Genomic DNA, 20,593 nt, shown 5'->3' with positions numbered 1-20,593 from the left:
AGCAATCGCCACCGCAGCAAGGAGCTGCGGCCTTCAGAGCGCTGTGCTCAGGGACTGCAAAAGGACACTAGTCCAGCCATTGTTAGGTGCCTTGATGTTGGCTCTGACTCATAGCAGCCTGATGGACAACAGAACAAAACACTGCCCAGCCCTGCGCCATCCTCACAAAGGTGATGATGTCTGAGCCCCTTGTTGCAGCCGCCACCATCTCCTTGAGGGCCTTCCCCTTTTTTGATGACCCTCTTCTGTGCGCCGCACTTTGTCTTTTAGAAGGACGCTGAAGAAGACACACAGGCCCTCCTCCTCCCCTTCCCCTGGGTCTCCAGGCCTTCTCCCCTTAGGGTGGCTCCCTGGGCTTCTGGCCTCTGGAAGATCTCTGCCAATGCATCGGCTTCCGTAAGCAGCTTGCTGTGCGATGCTGCTATCTCATGGTCATACCTTATCCTCGACAGCCTGCCACTGCCCTAGAATGGAAGACGGAGGCTCCAGCAGGAATTGGAGGCCGAGAGGAACACAAGGTTGGGGCAGTCCTGCATCTTGTGGTGTGGCTGCAGGTCCCAGGGACCACCCACTACGACACTGGAAATTGCCTCCCACCGTGGAAGCCCATAGGAGAAAGATGAGGCTTTCTACTGCCATCGAGTTCCAGTCTTGGAAACGCACGAGGGCAGCTCTACTTTGTCCAGTAGGGTCATTATGAATCAGAATGGACTCAATGGCAGTAAGTTTGGTTTGGTGGAAGACCAGAGGGAGTCCTAGTGGCCCAGTGGATTCCATGTTAGGCTGCTAACTATAAGGTCAGCAGTTTGAAACCACCAGTTGCTCTGAGGGAGAAAGATGAGGCTTTCTACTCCTGTAAAGATTTACAGTCCTGGAAACTCACAGGAGCAACTCTACCCTGTCCTACAGGGCTGTTATAAGTCTCAGTGGATTCAAAGGCAGTGAACTTGGGTTTGGAATTTGGTGGTAGCCCGGGGTCCTGCACTTGCTTCTCTGACCCATCATCCCCTGTCAACAGTCCCTTCTCCACACCCTCCTCCAGTTACTTCTGTTGAGTGCACATATATTTTCTGCTTAGCAGATGGAGCCAGGAAGCGGGCTGCTGTTACCTCCAGGGTAGATGATGGCCCATGTCCGTTCCTTCAAGTTAACGTTCCAGAACACACAGGTGAAGTTTTGGCCAGGCTGTGGCTTTAGCTGCAGAACGCTGGTGACCTGGTAGAGGTCCTCGGGGGTCTTGGTGTGGCTGGTGTTGGCAGGGATGCTGACGTTTGGCCAGGTCACTTCTGCCAGAGGGTACCCTTCAGCCTGGCAGGTGAGTGCTACCTCATCTGTTCCTGGGACCTTACGGACACTCGTGCTTATGGGCTTGTAGGAAGCTGGACAATGGAAGAAGAAAAAGAAACAAGTCTGTTCTGATCCTGTGGCACTCAGCATGCAATGTCATGTGAAATGAATAACAATGACCATTTTCAATATTAAATAACAGTGGCGTTCATGTACCAAACCCTTTCCTGTGCCAGAGAGCATGTTATTTTAGACACTACAAGTTCTGGGGGCACAGTGGGTCACATATTGGGCTGCTAGCCACCGCTGCCCCTCATATCTTCCTGGTTCACAGTATTCCCATCGGGGCCGGTGGCTGGGTGGGGAAGCAAGATTTTCTTATCCAGTAGGTTGGGTGGGTGAGGGAGCTTGGGTGTCTGATCTGCAAACCTAGACTCAGACTGATAACGACGGAGCAAGAAGCAAGATCCGCTCCGTCTCAAGTCTTGTTCTCCTGCAACGAGTACCAAAGGAGTCCCAGAGTTTGGGGAGAAAGAAGCGTGTGTTCACCCTAATAGCAAAAAATGAGGTCCATTTCCTATGTGGATATCTATTCTTGCGCATATAGATCATGAAGTTAAGAACTTGTAGAGGAACAGGGGTAAGTGACTCTCCACCTGATCCCAGCTCAACACATGCTGTCATTACTGATCGTGCCGACAAGTTGGCTCTAACTTATGGTGACCTTATAAATAACAGAGCCAAGCACTGGCTGATCCGACGCCATCTTCAGGACCACTGCTGTTCTGAATCAACTGTTGTGTGGCTCTATTGTGTCAATCCATTGCACAGAGGGTTTCCCTTGCTCTCGGTGACCCTCTGCTCACCAGTTACTTTGGACACGTTATCAGGAGAGACCAGACTCTGGGACAGAACATCACACTTGAAAAAGGAGAGGGGTGTGGGGAAGAGGAAAGTCCTGGATGAGATGGATGGACACAGTGGCTGCAACAATGGGCTCAGACAGCACGACCATTGTGAGGCTGGCGCAGGGCTGGGCGCTGTCTCGTTCTGTTGTCCACAGGGCTGCTATGAGTAGGAAGCTAGCTGTATGGCACTGAGCAATCTCTCAACCATGATGCTCTCACAATGATTGGCCTTTCCTGATGATGTGCCAAAGCAAGATATATATATTTTTTTTTTCAGCATTCTTCCACTAACATACATGATCTCATTTGAACTACACAGTGACCCCAAGATGAGCATTATATTCCTAATTTGGATGAGGAAACAGTTGGGTTTCATGGCTGGGGGGCTTGGACATATGACTTTCTCTCCCCCAGTTCTGCCTTCTGCATTGGATCACCCAAAGAAAATGAGGCTCTGTATAGCTGCAGAGTTCTGGGAACGAGCAGCATCAACAGGAAGAGGGAGCATCTTCCTGGAAGTCTCAGAAGTAGTAGTAGATGAGGCGAGTCAGCTTCTGAAACAGCCTACCAATGGACTTTACTAGACTCTGAGGAGCCTCATTCTGCCCTATCGCTAACATTAGGCATGTGAAAGTCCACAAATCGTTAAGTGCTCAAACACTCCCCACAAGATTGGTGGGTTAAAACTCACCTAGAAAATTTGGGAGTTATCAAAGATTTAATTCTGCTCCGATTCACAGTCAGTGCTCATGGAAGCAGCAGTCAAGAAATCAAACGATATGTTGCAAATCAGCTGCTCAAGACCTCTTTAAAGTGTTGAACAGCAAGGATGTCTCTCTGAGGACTAGAATGCTCCTGACCCAAGTCCTGGTGTTTCCAGCTGCCTTAAATGCGCGTGAAAAAGTTGGGCGATGTATATGGGAGACCACGGGAGAACTGATGCGTTTGAATTACAGCGCCGCTAAAGAATCCTGAAAGTACCGTGGACTCTTGGGGGTCCTGTGGATCTGTCTTGGAAGAAGTACAGTCAGAAATGCCCCTGAGAAGCGAGCATGGCGAGATGTCCTCTCACACGCTTGGAGATGTTATCAGGACAGACCAGTCCCCGGAAAAGGGCACCATGGTTGGTAAGTAGGAGGCTAGTGGAAAGACTGTCAAGGAGATGGATGGACACAGTGACCAGAACCATGGGCTCAAACATCACGGGACCGGGCAGTGTTTCTTGCACACAGGGTCCCTGTGAGTTAGAACTGACTTGGCAGCACCTAGAAACCACAGGAGGCCCTCCAAAGAGAGAGGCCGCAAACTGCGCCTCTCTGACACACAGTCTCCCTAAGTTCGAGCTCACGCACTGGCGATCAACCAGAACGCCAGCATATCTCCAGTTTTATTTCATCGGTCTAGATTTTTTCTTGGCTGAGGGTTTTTTTCAGCGTATTCCATTCTATTATGTGAGCACTCCTTTGATAAGGCCTCTCATGTGGGGGATGAAATAGAATCAGTAGATCCACCAGCACCACGTGTTGTGGATGAGGACCGGTCACGCCTGCTCCTGCAGGCTCACTCTGCGTGAGAAGTTGACCTGGATGGCAGTAATGGGTGGTGGCTTTAGAGGTGGGGGAGCCCAGGAATCCAGAGCTGGACCAAGGCTTTGTCTTGGGCTAGGAGAGGGATGGAGCAGATGGGAACAATGTTAGTGTCTGCAAGATTTGGGGAGGGCAGATGCCCACATCCTAAATTTATGCACTGTCATGTTTATAAATATCCAGGCCACTTCCACAGCCTCTTTCTTGAGAAGAGGGTGGTAAAGGCATCACAATCAACTGCCCACACAGAGGAAGCTGAGCCGAGGGTGATCTTCTTAGGAAAAGTGGGGCATGTCTTAGAATTTTTAAACCAGAGGGTAATCTTAAAATTGAATGTCCCCTGGAAGAAGCACACCAGCCTGTGTGATCACGAGGTGTCAAAGGAATCAGGGATCAGGCATCATCAGAACAAAAAATCATATTGTGAATGAAGGGGGGTAGTGCAGAGTGGAGACCCAAAGCCAATTTGTAGGTCACTGGACATCTCCTTACAGAAGGGTCTCGGGGAGGAGACGAGCCAGTCAGGGTGTGATGTAGCAACGATGAAACATACAACTTCCCTCTAGTTCCTAAATGCTTCTCCCCCTCCCCCCTATCATGATCCCAATTCTACCTTGCAAGTCTGGCTAGACCAGAGGATGTACACTGGTACAGATAGGAACTGGAAACACAGGGAATCCAGGGGGAATGATCCCTTCAGGGCCAGTGGTGAGAGTGACGATACTGGGAGGGTGGGATGGAAAAGGGGAACCAATTACAAGGATCTACATATAACCTTCTACCTGCGGGATGGACAACAGGAAAGTGGGTGAAGGGAGACATCTGACAGGGAAAGATATGACAAAATAATAATTTGTAAATTATCAAGGGTTCATGAGAGAAGGGGGAGTGGGGAAGGAGGGGAAAAATGCGGAGCTGATGCCAGGGGCTTGGGTGGAGAGCGGTTGTTTTGAGAGTGATGAGGGCAATGAATGTACAAATGTCCTTTACACAATTGATGTATGTATGGATTGAACGTGCCCAACTTCCTACTTAATGGGAGACGTCTGCTATGGCACCTCCGCTAGCTCATGGTCTTGCCGGCAGCCTGCACATACTGTGTGAACGGTGTGCCCTGCGGTTGCTGGATGTGAGTTCTATATGTGCACTGTAGGTCAAGCTGGCTGGTTGTGTCGTTCAAAGCCTTACCTTCTTAATGAACGTTTGGCTGTTATTAACAGAGGTGGATTAAAATCTCCAAATGTGATGACCTGGACATCTATCACTCCATGTGGGCCTGCCGGCTTGTGTTTTAAATATCTTGAAGCTACATTGTACACAGATGCCTTCCCACAGACTCGACTCGTTGCTGCTATGAAGTGTCCCCTTTTATCTCCTGTTCCAATATGAATGTGTCATTGCATTAATACGAAGGTGTCAGGATGGATGGACACAGTGGCTGCAACCATGGACTCAACCATGGACTCAAGTGGGTGGGGACGGAAGCGCAGGACCGGGCAGGGGCATGGGGTCCCGATGTGCCAGCACTGACTCGATGGCACACCACCACAACAACTAATATTAATAACCTTCTGGATAACTAACTTTTGGCTCCACCCATCCACAAGTGGCAGTCACTCTGTTCCACTCTTACACAACAAGAAAATGACAATTTCCCTGGGATCCCCATCCTTGTGCCAAACCAAATCTCACCCCTTTGTCTCTTCTAGTCGGAGCTTGTCTGGTTTAGTGAAACAACACATGACCTGAGCCAACAGCTGGTTCCCTAACACCTCTGTATCATCTGCTTTCTCATTGATAAAAGGGGCACGATAATACTTCACAGGGGTGGTGGTGAATGAAATGAATGAGGTGCCTGGCCCATCATAAATGCTCAATCATTGTTAGCAGTGATGATTAGCTCTTCATAGGAAGACAACTGGTAAGACCCCCATATAGGCCTGCTCACATGGAGGTAAGCCATGGCCGCTTCTTTCAACCCTATCACAGGGCATCGTGTCCAGAGACCTCTCTTTGGATTCAGTTTGTTTTGTCAAAATTCTTCCAAGGTGATTCTGTCACAAGACCCGTGTCCCAGAGCTAAGCAGCACACGCATGAAAGCTAACGATGGTTGGAAACAGGTACCTTCATGAGATGGGCAGGAATCCCTCCTGGTCCAGTTTGTATATGAATCTGTGGATGTATGTGACTGACTGCTGAACTGAGACCAAGAGGCACAGTCGGTTCTTGTTTCTTTGTGACTATAAGAGCCACTGCTGCTGACAGCGACCCTATTGGGCAACATAGAACTGTCCCAGGGCACTTGTGAGACTTTGAATCTTTACAGGAGTAGGAAGTCTCATCTGTCTCCCATGACGTGACTGGTGGTCTTGAACTTACACCTTTGGGTTAGCAGCCCAGTGCATTGGAACCGAGTCTTTGACAGTGAGTGTGAGTTTGATGAGGGCGAAGACATTTTGTCCCGCACAGATACAGAGGCAGGAATGGGAAGACTTTGCTCCCCAGCATTGCCAGGGCATGCTTCGAAGCCCAAGGTTATCTTGTCAAATCCAAACACTGGGGGCCATCAGTCAGTCTTCCAACTTGGCTGACGGCAAGCTTTTTGGTGTTAAAATATGTCTTGAAAAATGACCCATTTTAACTACCCTAAAGTGTGGTTCACTGACACGAACCACATCCACCATAAGGGACACACCTGCCTGTTGGCTATCCATCACTCGCCGCAGAAACCCAGTACCCTTTAAGCAATAAATCCCCTCCTTCCCCTGGCCTTACCCCATGGTAACCACTGATACACTTTTATTTCCATTACATACAAAAAAAGCAACTGACTTGCCAACGGATTTGTTCCTGAGTAGATGGGGTTAAGAGAGCAATCTTTTTGCTGAGCTGTAAGGATCTTTTAGGCCCGGGGACAATGCACTGCATCAGGATAGGAGCTGAACCCAGACTTTTAATGAAGTAGGGAAAGCAGCAGAAAGAGGAAGTGCCTCAGGGGAACCCCAAAAGCTTCCCTTAGCTTGTTCTCACGCACATCAACATCCAGAAACAGTGCTAGTGGAAGACAGGATCCGGGAACATACTTCCTAAAACTGTACCCAAGCACTGGTGTGGGGGCTGTGTACTACACCACATGACATTGTCAGAGGGGATGAGGCCAAAAGGGCTATCTATAGAATTTTTATGCAGTTTCAGCAGAAATAGATTCTTTTAAAAATAAAAATAGCCCTGTGGTTAGCTATAGTTGTAAGCTCAGCTGACATCCTACAAGGGTAAAATTCTATGCTTACTTTATGAACTGGTTGCTACACTTGCCATCTTAAGGTCAAAATCGATCAAAACTCAACTCACCGCCATTAAGTTCTGACATACAGTGACTCTATACGACAGGACAGGACTGCAGGAACTTTCCCGGTGGGTTTCCACAACTGTAACTCCTTATGGGAGTAGAAAGCCTCATCTTTGTCCTGAGGAATAGCTGGTGGTTTCGAGCTACTGACCTTGTGGTTAGCAGCCTAAGGTTCTATGTGGTCTGGTATGGGAGGAGGTCTAGTATGGGAGGAAGGGTGACACCATGAGCTACTGTATTGGTGACACTAACCCCAGCAATGCCACTGCCCATGCACCCCTTAGAAAGTCTTTGTAATCCCCAAATATCCCAGTTTGAACACCATTACTTTAAAGAACAAGTTTGAAAGTAGTGAGAATAACTTCCAAGGAGTGAGGCATGGCCCTTGACCTGAAAGAAGAGGAGAGTAGTACGTTCGAATTGCTCAAATTTGCCCTTCAAATGGGACTCAGTACAGTTGGAGGGGTGATGGATGATTTAGAGGAGCAGATTCTGAGTACCGTGGGGGACCATAACAATGCCTGGTTAGCTCTTATCATGATAACGGAGCTCAGACTGTCTTTCATGTGATGCAGACGTGCCCAGTGGGTGCCTAGAAAGGGTTAGGTCGAGGCTAAGGTTTCCCTGGTGACTCACTGGGGGTTGAGGTGTGGGGACACTACTTCACCAAGAGTCATCACGATCCTTCCACCAAAGAGCAGGCCATTCGCTGTATGCCAGGTGCCATGCCCAGTTCTTGATCTCTTGGTGACGCCTCATACCCCTACTGTGTGGTCAGTTTCCCCCTAGTGGTTTATTGTGCAGACTATGGACAACTGGAATAATGTGAAACAACTCGCCCAGGACCTCCTGCGCCAACTAGAGTCACCCTGCTCTTGTTGGATCCTTCTAGCTGAGTACTTCTTTGCACCGAATCAGAGTCGCAGCATTGGTGCCCAGGTCAATGTGGTTTAGAGGTCAAGAGCCACAGTCCCTACAGAAGAGAGATCTGGAGACATCCTGGGTGGGGTGAGAGCAGAGAAGGCCTGACTCAGCTTAATTCAGGGCAGTTGGTGGAACTTGGCAAACACAGAGCCGAAGAGGAGCAAACTCCCTTCTTTCATAGTTGTTGCACTGTCTTTCCCAAGGGGACACACGGACCACGAGCGTACTCTTCAGATTTCAGTTCTTAGCTAGTGTTGTGGTGGGCAGATGAGGGCAGCCCTGAACCCAGAGGCATACGGACCAGAATCCACAGCCGTCGACTCAATTAGAGAAACTCTCCAGGACAGACTCAGACTGTTCCATCGGGATTCCAAGGCTGTAGATCTTTATGGAAGCAGACCACCATGGAAAGATTGGTGGTTCAAATCCAGCAGCGACACCTTGGGAGAAAGGCCTGCTGTGCTGCTTATGAGCCATCACAACTCTTGACAATCCGGTGGAGCACCGTCACCATGAGTTGGCATTGACCCAGCAGCAACTGGTGCGGGTACCTAGATTTCCCCTCACCTTAGCTGACTTATGCCAGATGGCAACCCTACTTTGACCAGGTGTTCCTGTTTATTCTCAAGTGACCCTGCTCTCAATAGCCAGTGCCCCAGTATTTGCTTTCATGGGTTCCCCAGTCTCGTGGAGGGGAAGTGCTGAGGGAGACTCACCTCTGACTTCCAGGGTCAGGTACTTGTAGTCCCAGGCGCCCTTGTGGAGAATCAGGCAGCGATACCGGCCCGCGTCACTCACCAGGACCCGGGTGATGCGGAACAAGGCCTGCCCCTGGGCTAGGGGCTCTTGCAGAAGAACAGCCTTTTCATTGGGTAAGGCTGTGTCATTTTTCATCTTCTGCAACTGGGTGGTGAGTGCTCCTAAGTCAACAGGCCCTCCGGTGTCAAAATGGCACTCCAGGGTCACATTGCTGCCATGGTCTACCACGTAGTGTTCCCTGGGGACAGTCACTGTGAAGAGAGCTGCAAAGGAGACGTTCGGTTGGCCTCTGCCCGCTCACCTCCGCTCTGCCCAGAGGCGGGGGGGAGGAGACACGGCTCTCATGTTCTAAGTGGCCCCTGCTATTCCCTGGACAGCCTTTTTGCTGCATGGAGTCCGGAAGAGCGAGGGTGGAATTCTTGACCCTTGGGTTTGTGGTAGCTCTTTCTTCTAGATAACCCCCACTGTGTCGCTGCATTATCTCAGCCCCTGCCCTCCCTGTGCAGTCCAGCCAGAGCTTCTGACCAAACAAGTGTGCTTTCTGGCATCTTCCGTCTCATTCTGTGTAGCCCTTACAAATCACCCCTTGCACGGAAATGGAAATCCTCCTGTGATTTCTGTACCACTGAGGACTCAGCCCCTCTGGTTTAATTGCTACCACATCTTACTGTTCAGCCCATTGTCCCTCCCCATGAATTCATCGACATCTTTTCCCCTCAAGGACCACTTCCTGTCACTGGTGACAGTAAGGCTCAAGTTATCCTTTCTTGGGTTCTGGGGAGAGGTTAGGTGATAGGTTCCCAAACTTATTTGGCCTACTGTCCTCTTTTCAGGAAAAAAAAAAAAGAAAACTACTATATGCAAATAGCCCATCACCTATGATAAAGTGTCACCTATGACAAAGTGTACAATAGCCCATCGCCTATGATAAAGTGTCACCTATGACAAAGTGTACAATAGCCCATCGCCTATGATAAAGTGTCACCTATGACACAGTGTACAATAGCCCATCGCCTATGATAAAGTGTCGCCATCTACTTTTGCACTAGGTACATCTGCTGTACAAGACCGCTCTAGAGCACTGAAAAGCAAGGATGTCACTTTGAGGACTAAGGGATGCCTGGTTCAAGCCGTGGTTATTTTCATAGCCTCTCATGCTTGTGGGCGTCAGACGCTGAATAAGGACGAGCCAAGAAGAATGGATGCATCTGAATGGGGGTGCTGGCCAAGAATCTGGAAAGTACCACGGACTGCCGAAAGGACAAACCGATCTGACTTAGAAGTATGGTCAGAGTGGTCTGTAGAGCACTTTGGGGATGCCAGGAGAGACAGTCCCTGGAGCAGGACATGGTGTTTGGTAAAGGAGAGGGACAGCGAAGGAGAGGCAGGCCCTCAAGGAGATGGATGGACACAGTGGGTGCGACAGTGGGCTCAGGCACGGGAACGGTTGTGAGGACAGCGCAGGACCGGGCAGGGTTTCCTTCTGTCCTGCAGACAGTCACGGTGGGTCAGAACAGACTGGATGGCACCTGACAACCACCACATCCACGTTTGCAGTTCCATTGGATCATTTTAGGAGGAAGACAGCTTTCTGCGCCCATAAAGAGTTATAGTCTGGGAAATTCACAGGAGCAATTCTACCCTGTCCTATTGGGTGAGTGAGTCTGTGGACGGTCCCAGTGCCCTGCAGGGGGCGGTATGGCCCACTTTGGGAAGCACTGGGTGCTGATATGGGGTCTCCCTGAGGAATTCCTGCAAGGCTGGCAATACCACGGTCTTCGTTCCTATTGTAAACAAAACTGAGGCACAGAGGGGTTAGTGAAGCGACTTGTCCGGCACCAGAAGGCCAGCACACAAGCCAAGTGTAGCAGCTACCTTCCTCTTTACTGCCAACCACGGGATGACAGTGAGTGGCTGCTGTGTGCCAGGCACTGTGTTGGACCTTTCCTCCTACTCTGTCTTAGTCTGGAGTCAGCTCGCCGCCATTGCACCACACAGTCTCTCACCGACAGATGGGTCATGAGGGAGCCTGAGGCACATTGGCCAAGAAGTGAACCCAAGACTCTCACCTGGAAAGTGAGACTCCTACCACAGACCCGCCCCATCTCCTCTTGTTCTCTGGTGTAAAACAGGAAACAGGGAAGAGAAATGAAGCATGCAAAGAAGGTGCATTGTTGAGTCTGAGACATGACAAGAGTTCCATGGTAGACGCTGGGCCCAGACCGGGTGAATCTGCTCGGCCGTGCGCTGACCACACTCACTCTTCCTTCTCACGAGCGAGCATCGGGACGCCTGAAACTTCCGCTGGAAGTCCCCGCCGCCTGCAGCCGAACTCCCCCTTTTGCCCCGGCCTGTGACAAGCATTCACCTCTGTCCTCTCCCCACTCTTGGTCTGTTCGCACACTTTGTAGGCCTGAAGCGTGCGACCTTTCAGACGAGTGACAGCAGGACCCACCTCTAAAGGGCAGGGTCGGCTAATGATCTCGGGAGGGGCAGACTGCGTGAAAGTACAGCTGGTGTCTTCGAGCAGCCCAGAAGACCTAGGGAGACGCAACAGCGCTTGAGTCTAATTTTGCCCCACTGGCAGCTGCCGACACATGCAAATGCCCCAAGGCGCTTGCCTCACCTGAGGAAAATGAGAGTTAGGGAACGCAGTGTGCTTCTGAAATCCAAGCACAGGTTGACTTGTTGTGAATCGCCAAGGCAACATCTCTCAAGCCATCAGTTTGGTCAGGAGATGGCTCCCAACCCTGGCTGCCCCTCAGAATCCCTGGTTAGAAATACCTCCCTCCTCAGCACTGGTGGAATCCCCTGTGGCTTCTGACTGTCATTGAGCCGGTTCTGGCTCGTGGAGACTCTCACCTGCACTCCCTCAGGTTGGTTCTCAAAGGGGTGGCCTTTCGAAATCAGCTCACCAGTCTGTCCTTCAAGGCACCTCTGGGTGGTTTTGAACTGCCTACCTTTGAACTTGTAGTCAAGAATTTAACTACTTCAGCCATCTGGGAGGCTTTCCTAAACAAAACAAAGCCAATGCCTGAGCCTCCTGCTGGGTCTTTCAAAATTCAGTGGCTTGGGAGTCCATTTATAAGTTCTTTGTGCAAACCACCCACTACCATCAAGTCGATTCTGACTCACGGCATCCTTATAGAGGGTTTCTGAGCTGCAAATCTTTATGTGAGCAAACAGCAGCCTCGATTGTCTCCTAAGGAGCCACCGGTGGTGTTGCACCCTCTGAGCGTGCATCGCAGCGGTCCACCACTCACCCGACATCGCCACCAGGGCTCGTCAATGTGCACACGGCACTGACTAATAGCACTCACTAATGGCACGTCTGGGACCATCACGCCGTTCAAAGGAAGTCCCCAGCTTCACCTGACCCCAGTTAGAAATGTAGACAAGTAGACCTGCCCAGAACCAGCGAATCGGCAAACAGGCACATTGCTGTTTGAAAAGCAGGTGACGTTCAACCTATTGTGATCAGTCAGTAGAGTACTGTTAACATCTATTAAGGGCTTGCCACAACCAAGACACTCAAACCTTGATATGAATTCATCATCTCCTTCAAAACGCTCAACAATGCTGCAAGGGATGCATTACATCTGCATTTTACAGATAAGGAAAAATGCCCCCAAACCTACAGGACTCAAAGCAGCCCTGGAGGACAGTAGTCCTGCCCCACAGGCTTGCCCATGCCATGACCTTTCCGGGAGCAGACCACTCCATCTGTCTCACGTGGGGCACCATCAGCTGGTCACTTAATCACTGTGCCACCAGGGATCTTGATAGATGGGGCTCACAAAAAGGGACATAGCTTCCCCACGGCCCACGGCCAGTCCTTTGAGAAGGTAGCATTCGAATCCATCTGTCTCTTCAAGACTGACGGCCTTGGCAACCAGTCAGCCAGGGCAGCTCCGTCGTAGGGTCCCTTGAGCGGGAACCCACTGGATGGCAGCGGGGTTGGGAGGTGTGTTATCTCCCAAACCTGTGCCGTGAGCACCTCCATGTTTGCTTACCACACCCTTGAGGGAGTCGGGCACGCTCTGCGTTCTACATTACATGCCACTGGGGCATGCATTGAGCTGAGGTTCGACTGAACTTTGAACTTGTGAAGTGAGTGATGAGACAAATGGAGAACACGGACTGTTTCCTTGATGACCAAAGGTTGCCGACTGTTATGCAGGTTCTCCTGCTCCGCTCAGGTTCTTCATTAAAGTAAGGGGCAAGGGGTGTGGCCAAAGCCGAGCATTCCTGGGGAAGTGGCATCTTCTCTGTCAGCAGGCATCACTGGGAATCCACACCTGCCACCCTCTCCAGGAAACGCAACCCCGATGATGCTTTGCATTTGCTCCCAAGATAGCTTCCTCGTTAAGCTAATTTTATGATGATTTATTTAATTCGTTAGCAACAGCAGCCTATCTTTTTTTTTTTCTAACTTTCTACCTAATACTTGAAAGATGGGGCCAGGCAGTGTGTGTGTGCAGGGGGTGGGGGAGGGGGCTTGCTTTTACAAGGTCATGCTCTGCAGAAGACACAGGCATCCTGGGGGAAGGCAGAAGGCTTCCCTTCCCTTTGGAGGAACACTTCCTACTTGGGTACCTTCTGCTTTGTATACCCCAGAGGCTGGCAGAGGCAGTTTTGGAGACTAAAGATAGACAGGGTGGGTGACTCAGGGTGAGGCCTCCCCCGCCCCCCAACTCAGAGTAACTTTCAAGTGTCCTATGAGCACACGCCTCCCCCACTGTTTTCATCCATCTCCGGAGGGTGCAGAAAGAAGGAACCATCAGCGAAAGAGGGAAGACCGGAGCGGCTCTTTCTTCCAAGTCATGAAAAGTTGCAAAGCGAGAGTCTATCCCCTTAAGTGTGTCTGGGTAACAAACTCTCCGTAGGTTTTGAAATAAGGGAACCAAAAACATAAGAAATGAGAAAAACAAAAGCAACCACCCCTCCCTCCCCCAGAACCGAACTTATTGTTGAGTGCGGTTGTGTGGGTTCCGAGCCTGTGCACAACAGAACGGAGCCCTCCCCGTTCCCGCACCTTCCTCAGGACTGTGGAGCTGAGTGTGTGCTGCTGCCAGTCCTTAGCCTGTCGCCTCGTTTTTCTTGGGCACTAAGCATGATGTCCCTTCTGAAGGACTGGTCCTTCTTGGTAGCAGATCCTAGGGCCATACGACAAATTCTCACCATCGTCCTTCTAAGGAGCATTCTGGGCGCTCCTCTGGCAGCCATCCGACACTTGATATCCTCCCTCAACACCTCATCCAAAGGCATGTGTTCATCTTCAGTTTTCCTCACGCATTGTCCCAGTTTGGCCTATGAGCCAATTCAAAGTACCTTGGCTTGGGCCAAGCACAGTGCAGTCCTCAAAACATCGCCGTTTGTGTTTCTGAAGCTCTTCAGCGAGGTCTTTTGCAGTAGATTTGTCCAGGATAACAAGTCCGGATTTCTTTTTCTTTTTTGTAAACCATTTCCCTGGGGGACCCTAACAGCTCTTAGAACAATCCATACATCAATTGTATCAAGCACCTTTGTACATATGTTGTCATCATCATTTTCAAAACATATTCTTTTTTTTTCTTTGTGTGTGTGTGTATTAGTGTTTGAAGTGAACTTGTTGGTCACAAGACTCCAAGTCCATTTCCGTTCCACTTTCTTCCTCCTTTTTCCTTTAAGCCCCTCAGACCACTGTTTAGGTTTGAGGGCGAAGGAATCTGGAGGGATCAAAACATTTCTTTCCACTTGAGCCCTTGGTCACAGCTCGTCTTTTCCCCCTCCCTCCTCCCACCTCCGACCTCCGTGAACCCTTCAGAGGGCAGGATTTCTTGATGGCTGTTTCTATGGTCACTCTTTGTAGACCCCAGCAAAACAAAATCCTTGACAATGTTTTCTCTGTTTATCAGGGTTTTGTTTATTGATCCAATTGTGTGGATTTCTTTTACATGTCACAAAGGCTATCTGCCATCTTCCATCTTCATCCGTGAGTGCAGCAAGCCCTCCCTCTCTTTTCAGCAAGCAAGCTTGGGGCACATCACAGATTTTCAATGTTTTCCCTTCTATAATACTGCGTCTTGGACTGGTTGCCCAGCAGACAGATTGAATCCATGTGATCAAAGAACTCAACCCTGATTGCATACCTTTCCTAATTTTAAACCATGCCAAATTCCCTTGTTCTTTCTGAAGGACTGCCTCTTGGTCTACCCCATGACCCAACTTCAAAACTCCTACATTTTCAACATCTGCACGAGTAGCAGCACCCACAACCAGGTGCCCAATTGTATGATATAGTCCTGCTGAAACAGGAAGGCCACAGGTGGATGGCTTTCACAAACAGGTGTCTATTCTCTCACGGTCTGGGAGGCTGATGGTCCACATTCAGAATACAAGCTTCAGAGGAAGACTTTCTCGGGGGGGGGGGGGGGGGACGGTTTAGGGGAAGTTTCATGTTTCCTTTCTGCATCTGTGGAGATCTGCATGGGCCGTGTATGGACCTCCCCCTGAGTGTAGCACAAGGCCCAAAGAGTGCCCTCTATCCCTAGAGCTTCTGTCTTGATGGTGATGAGATCCATCCTCCTGGAGTCTCTTTCGTTTTGTCTTTGTAAGATCCCAGGTGATGCAGGCTATGACCACCCTGATCCCCTGACAACTGATGAGTTAATGCCATCATGGCAGATAATTACATTATTCATAACTGCCAAATCACTTTGAATCATGGCCCAGCCAAATTGATACATATTTTGGGGAAAACACAATGAAACCCATGACATCATTCTGTGCTACGTGATCCATGATTTGTTATAATCAGCAGAGTTGAATGCCTTTGCATCGTCAGTGAATCACAGGTAAACATCTTTCTGGTACTCTCTGGTTTCAATCTGGAAATGACATCTCTCATTCCATAACCTCTTATAAATCTGGTTTGAGTTCTTGGCAGTTCACTTCTGCAACCATTTAAAAATTTTCTTAGGCAAAATGTTACTTGCCTGTGATATTGACATTGCTAGATAAATTTTGTGTCCTGTTGGATCACCTTTCCTTGGAATGGACATAAATATGGATCTCTTCCCATCGGTTGGCCAAGTAATTTCTCACATTTCTTGGCGCAGATGAATGAGCTCTTCCACCATTACATCCGTTGGTTGAAACATTTCCATCGGTATTCTGTCAGTGCTTGGACCCTTGCTTTTCACAACTGCTTCAGTGCATCTTAGACTTCTTCATTCAGTACCATTGGCTCTCGATCATAGGCTACCACCTGAAATGATTGAATGTCAACCACAAGATCAGCAGTTCAAAACCACCAGCTGCTCCTTTGGAGATGGGTGAGGTTCTCTACCACCATACGCATTTGTAGGCTTGGAAAGCCATGGGTACAGTTCTACTTTGTCTTACAGGGTCGCGATGAGTCTGAATTGACTCGATGGCAGTGAGTTTGGTCTTCATTCCGATCTGAGAGGCTCATTTCCAGCATGATATCAGACAGTGCTCTGCTGCTCCCCAGAAGGTCTTCACTGGCCATCTTTTAAAGTAGATTTTCAGGTCTTTCTTTTGAGTCTATCTTTGTCTGGAAAACCTACCGTGCCTTGTCTCCCTTGGGCGACCCTGCTGGCATTTGAAATCTCTGTGGCAGAGCTCCTGGTATCACAGCAATGTGAAAAGCACATGCAAGCCAGGATGGCAGACTGACTGACAGGGGTGGGCATTGATCATGTGACCCCAATTCCATTCCTATGCACGTATTCCAGTGAAACCAAGCCTGTGCGCACACAAATACCTATAAGCAAAATCTGAGAGCCATTTTTTAAATCATAGCCCCAAACTAGAAACAATCCAAAGACCCCTCAAGAGGGGCATGAATAAACAAAATGTAGTACCCATAAACAACAGGGTTCTGCTCCGCAGCAGAGAGAAGGGACTTCTGAGTCTCGCAGCTCTTGGAGTGCATCTCAAATGCATGAGACTCAGTGAAGGAAGCGGGTCCCCAAAGATTTTTTAATGCATGAGATGCTGGAAAAGGTGAAATGATGAAGTCAGGGATTAGATCAGAGGGTGCCAATCCTTCGGAGTCCCCAGGTGGAGCCAGCCATCAAGTGCTGAAAGGTTGCTGGTTACAAGCCACCCAGAGGCACCTTGGAAGGCAGAGGTGGAGATTTACTTGGGAAAGGTCAGAGCCCTGAAATCTCTGTGGAGCACACATGGGGTTGCCATAGCAACCAACAACACCAAGTCAGGGCTCAAGGAGCAGTAGGAGGGTGAGGGAAAAAGGAGCTGATACCAAGGGCTCAAGCAGAAGGAATGACGATGGCAACGTATGTACAAACGTGTTTGATACAATTGATGTGTGGAATGTTGTAAGAGCTGTAAAAGCTCCAATGAAATGATTAATTAATTTTTTAAAAAGTTGGAGGAGGGAAGGTGGGAAGGGGGAGCTGACAGCAATGATGACTGTGTAGCATCCCTCGAGGGAGCGGGTAACAGAACAGTAGATGAATGAAGACGCTGGATGGTGTAAGATACGGCAAAGAAAAGAAGATAATAAGGGTTCCTGGGGGGATGGTGGAGGGAGGAGGGGATAAAGGGGAGCTGATATCAAAGAGATCAAGAAGAAAGAAAATGTTTTGAAAATTATGGTGTCAGTGATGTAAAATTATGCTTGACCTAGTTGAATTATGGATTGTTACAATATCTGTAAGCGCTCCCAATAAAATGATTTTTAAAAAACAGAGCTACAGGAGGGTTTGCCTGTAAAGAATGAGGGATTCGCTTCAGGCAAATCTTGGTGTCTTCCTAAGGATGACCCTTTCCCTAGCTCTCTAGACACAGACCAGGGGCAACAATGTGAGTGGGAACAGAGAAGGTGGGGACTACCTGGAAGGGATGAAAAAACAAAACCCAAACTTACTATCCTTGAGTTGACACTGACTCCTGGCGACCAGATAGGACAGGATGGACCTGCCCCTGAGGCTTTCAGAGGCACTAATGCTTTAAAGGAGTACAAAGCCTCATCTTTTGCCCGAGAAGGGAGGAAACGGGCGACAAAGAAATCACTCCAGGCAGAGCGGACAGCTACGCAAGGTTCAGCGCCAGATCACTGAAATCAAGTGGGCTTTGCAATGAGCCCAGTGGCACGGATGCTCTGGGTTCCCGCTGCGTGTGACGGTTACACAGACACCGCTGCAGCTTATGGAGCGTGCAGCAGTATCTCAAAGTTTGAATAGTGTGAGAATCACCAACATGAGACCCAGAGGCACAAAGTAAGAAAATCCTGTCAGAAACATGACGCCAATAGACTTGCTCAGCACAGCGTTGCCACAAACCCTCCATTTGTTTCTTTACCAATGCAGTATCTGTGCATTGCGATTCAGCAAAACGCAACAAACTAAAGGAAAAGGTATGGCTGTGGTTGTTTTTTCTCCATCAGCGACAAACGTGGATTTCCCACGGGACAAAGGACTTCATCCCCTGCCACCACTCTGACTTCCTCGCTTACCTCCTGGCTTTCATCCCAATGCTGAGCTCATGGTCCTGCCCGTTCACTCCAACGGTCTGCAGGACCTTCTCCAGGAGACCAGCAGCCCCCAAAGTGCCTTCCTCCCTGCCCACCCACACCCTTCTGTCAAACTCCTTTCTTCACCATCCAAAGGCATGGATAGCCTAAGGCTTGCTACTCATGTAGACTTCAAGAACAGTCATCTATTTCTTTTTTGGTCAATTCAAGTAATCCCCATTAGGGGGTGAATGCCTTATATGCTAAGACTATTGTTTTTTAAAAAGAACTCATAGGAACATGCTGATAATTGGCAGAATATTTATAAGAAACTTGTTAAGAGGGAAGGGTCTTTCAGCATTCCCCCCGCCCCCCGACCATTATCTCTGCACTCACCATGCCCTAAGACAGTGGTTCTCCACCTTCCTAATGCTGCCACCCTTTCATACAGTTCCTCAGGTTGTGCTGACCCCAACCATAAAATTATTTTTGTTGCTACTTCATAACTATAATTTTGCTACTGTTATGAATCATAATGTAAATATCTGATAGGCAAGATGTGTTTTCATTGTTACAAATTGAACATAATGAAAGCATAGTGATTCATCACAAAGCAATATGTAATTCTATACTGTGAAAAATGGATGTGTTTTCTGATGGTCTTAGGCAACCCCTGTGAAAGGGTCGTTTGAGCCCCAAAGGGGTCGTGACCCACAGGTAGAGAACATTGCCCTACAAGAAAGACGTTCACCCTGATGGGAACTCAATCCTTGCCCTGTGGAGTCTGTTCAGATGCACGTGGTCAGAGTAGACCAGTCCTTTAGGGTGCTGGGAGAGGATGGGCATGCCCAAGCCTCTCCATCACTGCTCTTCAGGCTGGGTTGACAACTGTTCAGTGATCACTCTTCCTCTCCAAGAAAGTCCTCCCCCTTGGCTTCAGCCTGAGGTTCCCCTCCCCCTCTTCCTCAGCCCCTTCCCTTTGCCCTTCCTTACCTGCTGTCTGCCGAAGCTGTGCTCCCAGGCTCAGCGTGAGCAGGAGAAGAAACATGTTCTGCCCTGAATCTGAAACAGACAACTGAGAGTCTCAGGGCTTTTGGCAGCTTTGCTCCGTCTCATGATTTAGTGACTCGATCCCTTCTGAACACGGGAAAGGACTCGGAATCAACTCTTTCTGGCGGGCAGAGGGTGGCAGTGGTGGCAGAGCGGAGCCAGGAAGAGACATTGTAAGCTGATGGTCAGGAGGAGGAGCTGGGTGATGGGTAAGGGGAAGTGAGTTGCTTAGAAACTTCCTCCTTTTCTGCATCTGAGTCAGTCCTCATGACTTTCCCACAAGAGCAGTCATCTTCACCTCTTTGCCCCTCCCACAAGCCCACCTACAGCTTCCCAACCCCCTCTGACAAATGGAGGGCGTGGGTTATTGCCTCCAGGTGCACTGGAGCCCCAGGTGCCATGCATTGGAGGCTAGTGCTCCGCAGAACAAAGCTAGTGACCCAGGAGCGAAGCGAAGGGGGTTGGTTCACTGAGCATTCCAAGTTGTCAGGTTATCTTCAGGGCTGTGGTGGCGTGTGCCCCTGAACCACGCTGTAGGAAGAGGTTTAGAGAGGGACACTGGCGCAGGACACTGGCTGCCCCTCCTGTACTTCTCCCCAAGGCTCCCCCTCCCCCTCCCACCCAAGCATTGCTCATGAGTGGAAGAAAGCTGCGCGGGATCTGACCCTGTCCGCTTTCCAGTCCTCCACGAGGGTTCTAAATTTGATGAGTCACAGAACCAGTTCTTCCAGTGAAATCCACCTACTCAGTGGACGTGGATTCTGAGGGGAATGGAGGGCCACGGGGAGGTGCTGATGAGGGGAGTGCACGATGCGTTCCATTCTTGAGAAGGACTGACCTGTACGGTCCACCATAGAGCGGGGCGGCACACTGCTGCTCTCCAGCCATATGAGGCCACCGTTTGTACCTGTGGCTCCAGAAATCAACTTATTCTTCGGGGGATGATGATTTCATTCAGTTGTAAAAATAAATTGATGACTCGAGTACGTTTTTTCAGGCTTGTGAGGACAGGATCGGCTCTTCTATCTGAAGTTTGCCAACCCCTGCCACCAACCATTGCTGGGAGGGAGAGTGAGTTGGACAAGAGCAGAAGCAGGAAGAGTCCTCGGGAGGCAAAGGTGTCTGCAGAGATGGGCTGAGTTTGGGGGAGGGGGCAAGAAGGGGTCTGTTGATTACAAATCCTTCTAATTTACCCCTCGCCCTTTAGTTTGCTGTGGTTTTGTTGTTGTTTAGCTTTGTTGAAGTATA

At 49.5% G+C, this 20,593-nt stretch overlaps 1 protein-coding gene across 1 annotated transcript; it reads right to left on the bottom strand.

Moving 5' to 3' along the window:
• Positions 1 to 1,074: 1,074 nt before the first annotated feature.
• Positions 1,075 to 12,084, bottom strand: PDCD1LG2 (programmed cell death 1 ligand 2). Its single transcript, XM_075558861.1, has 3 exons — positions 12,078 to 12,084; positions 8,772 to 9,077; positions 1,075 to 1,379 (listed from the first exon to the last, which is right to left on the bottom strand). Exons 1-3 carry the CDS (start codon positions 12,082 to 12,084, stop codon positions 1,075 to 1,077), a joined length of 618 nt encoding a protein of 205 aa, XP_075414976.1.
• Positions 12,085 to 20,593: the final 8,509 nt, after the last annotated feature.

This window comes from Tenrec ecaudatus, chromosome 10, assembly GCF_050624435.1.
Source record: "Tenrec ecaudatus isolate mTenEca1 chromosome 10, mTenEca1.hap1, whole genome shotgun sequence".
NCBI lineage: Eukaryota > Metazoa > Chordata > Mammalia > Afrosoricida > Tenrecidae > Tenrec > Tenrec ecaudatus.
This window is presented reverse-complemented; position numbering and strand designations above follow the sequence as displayed.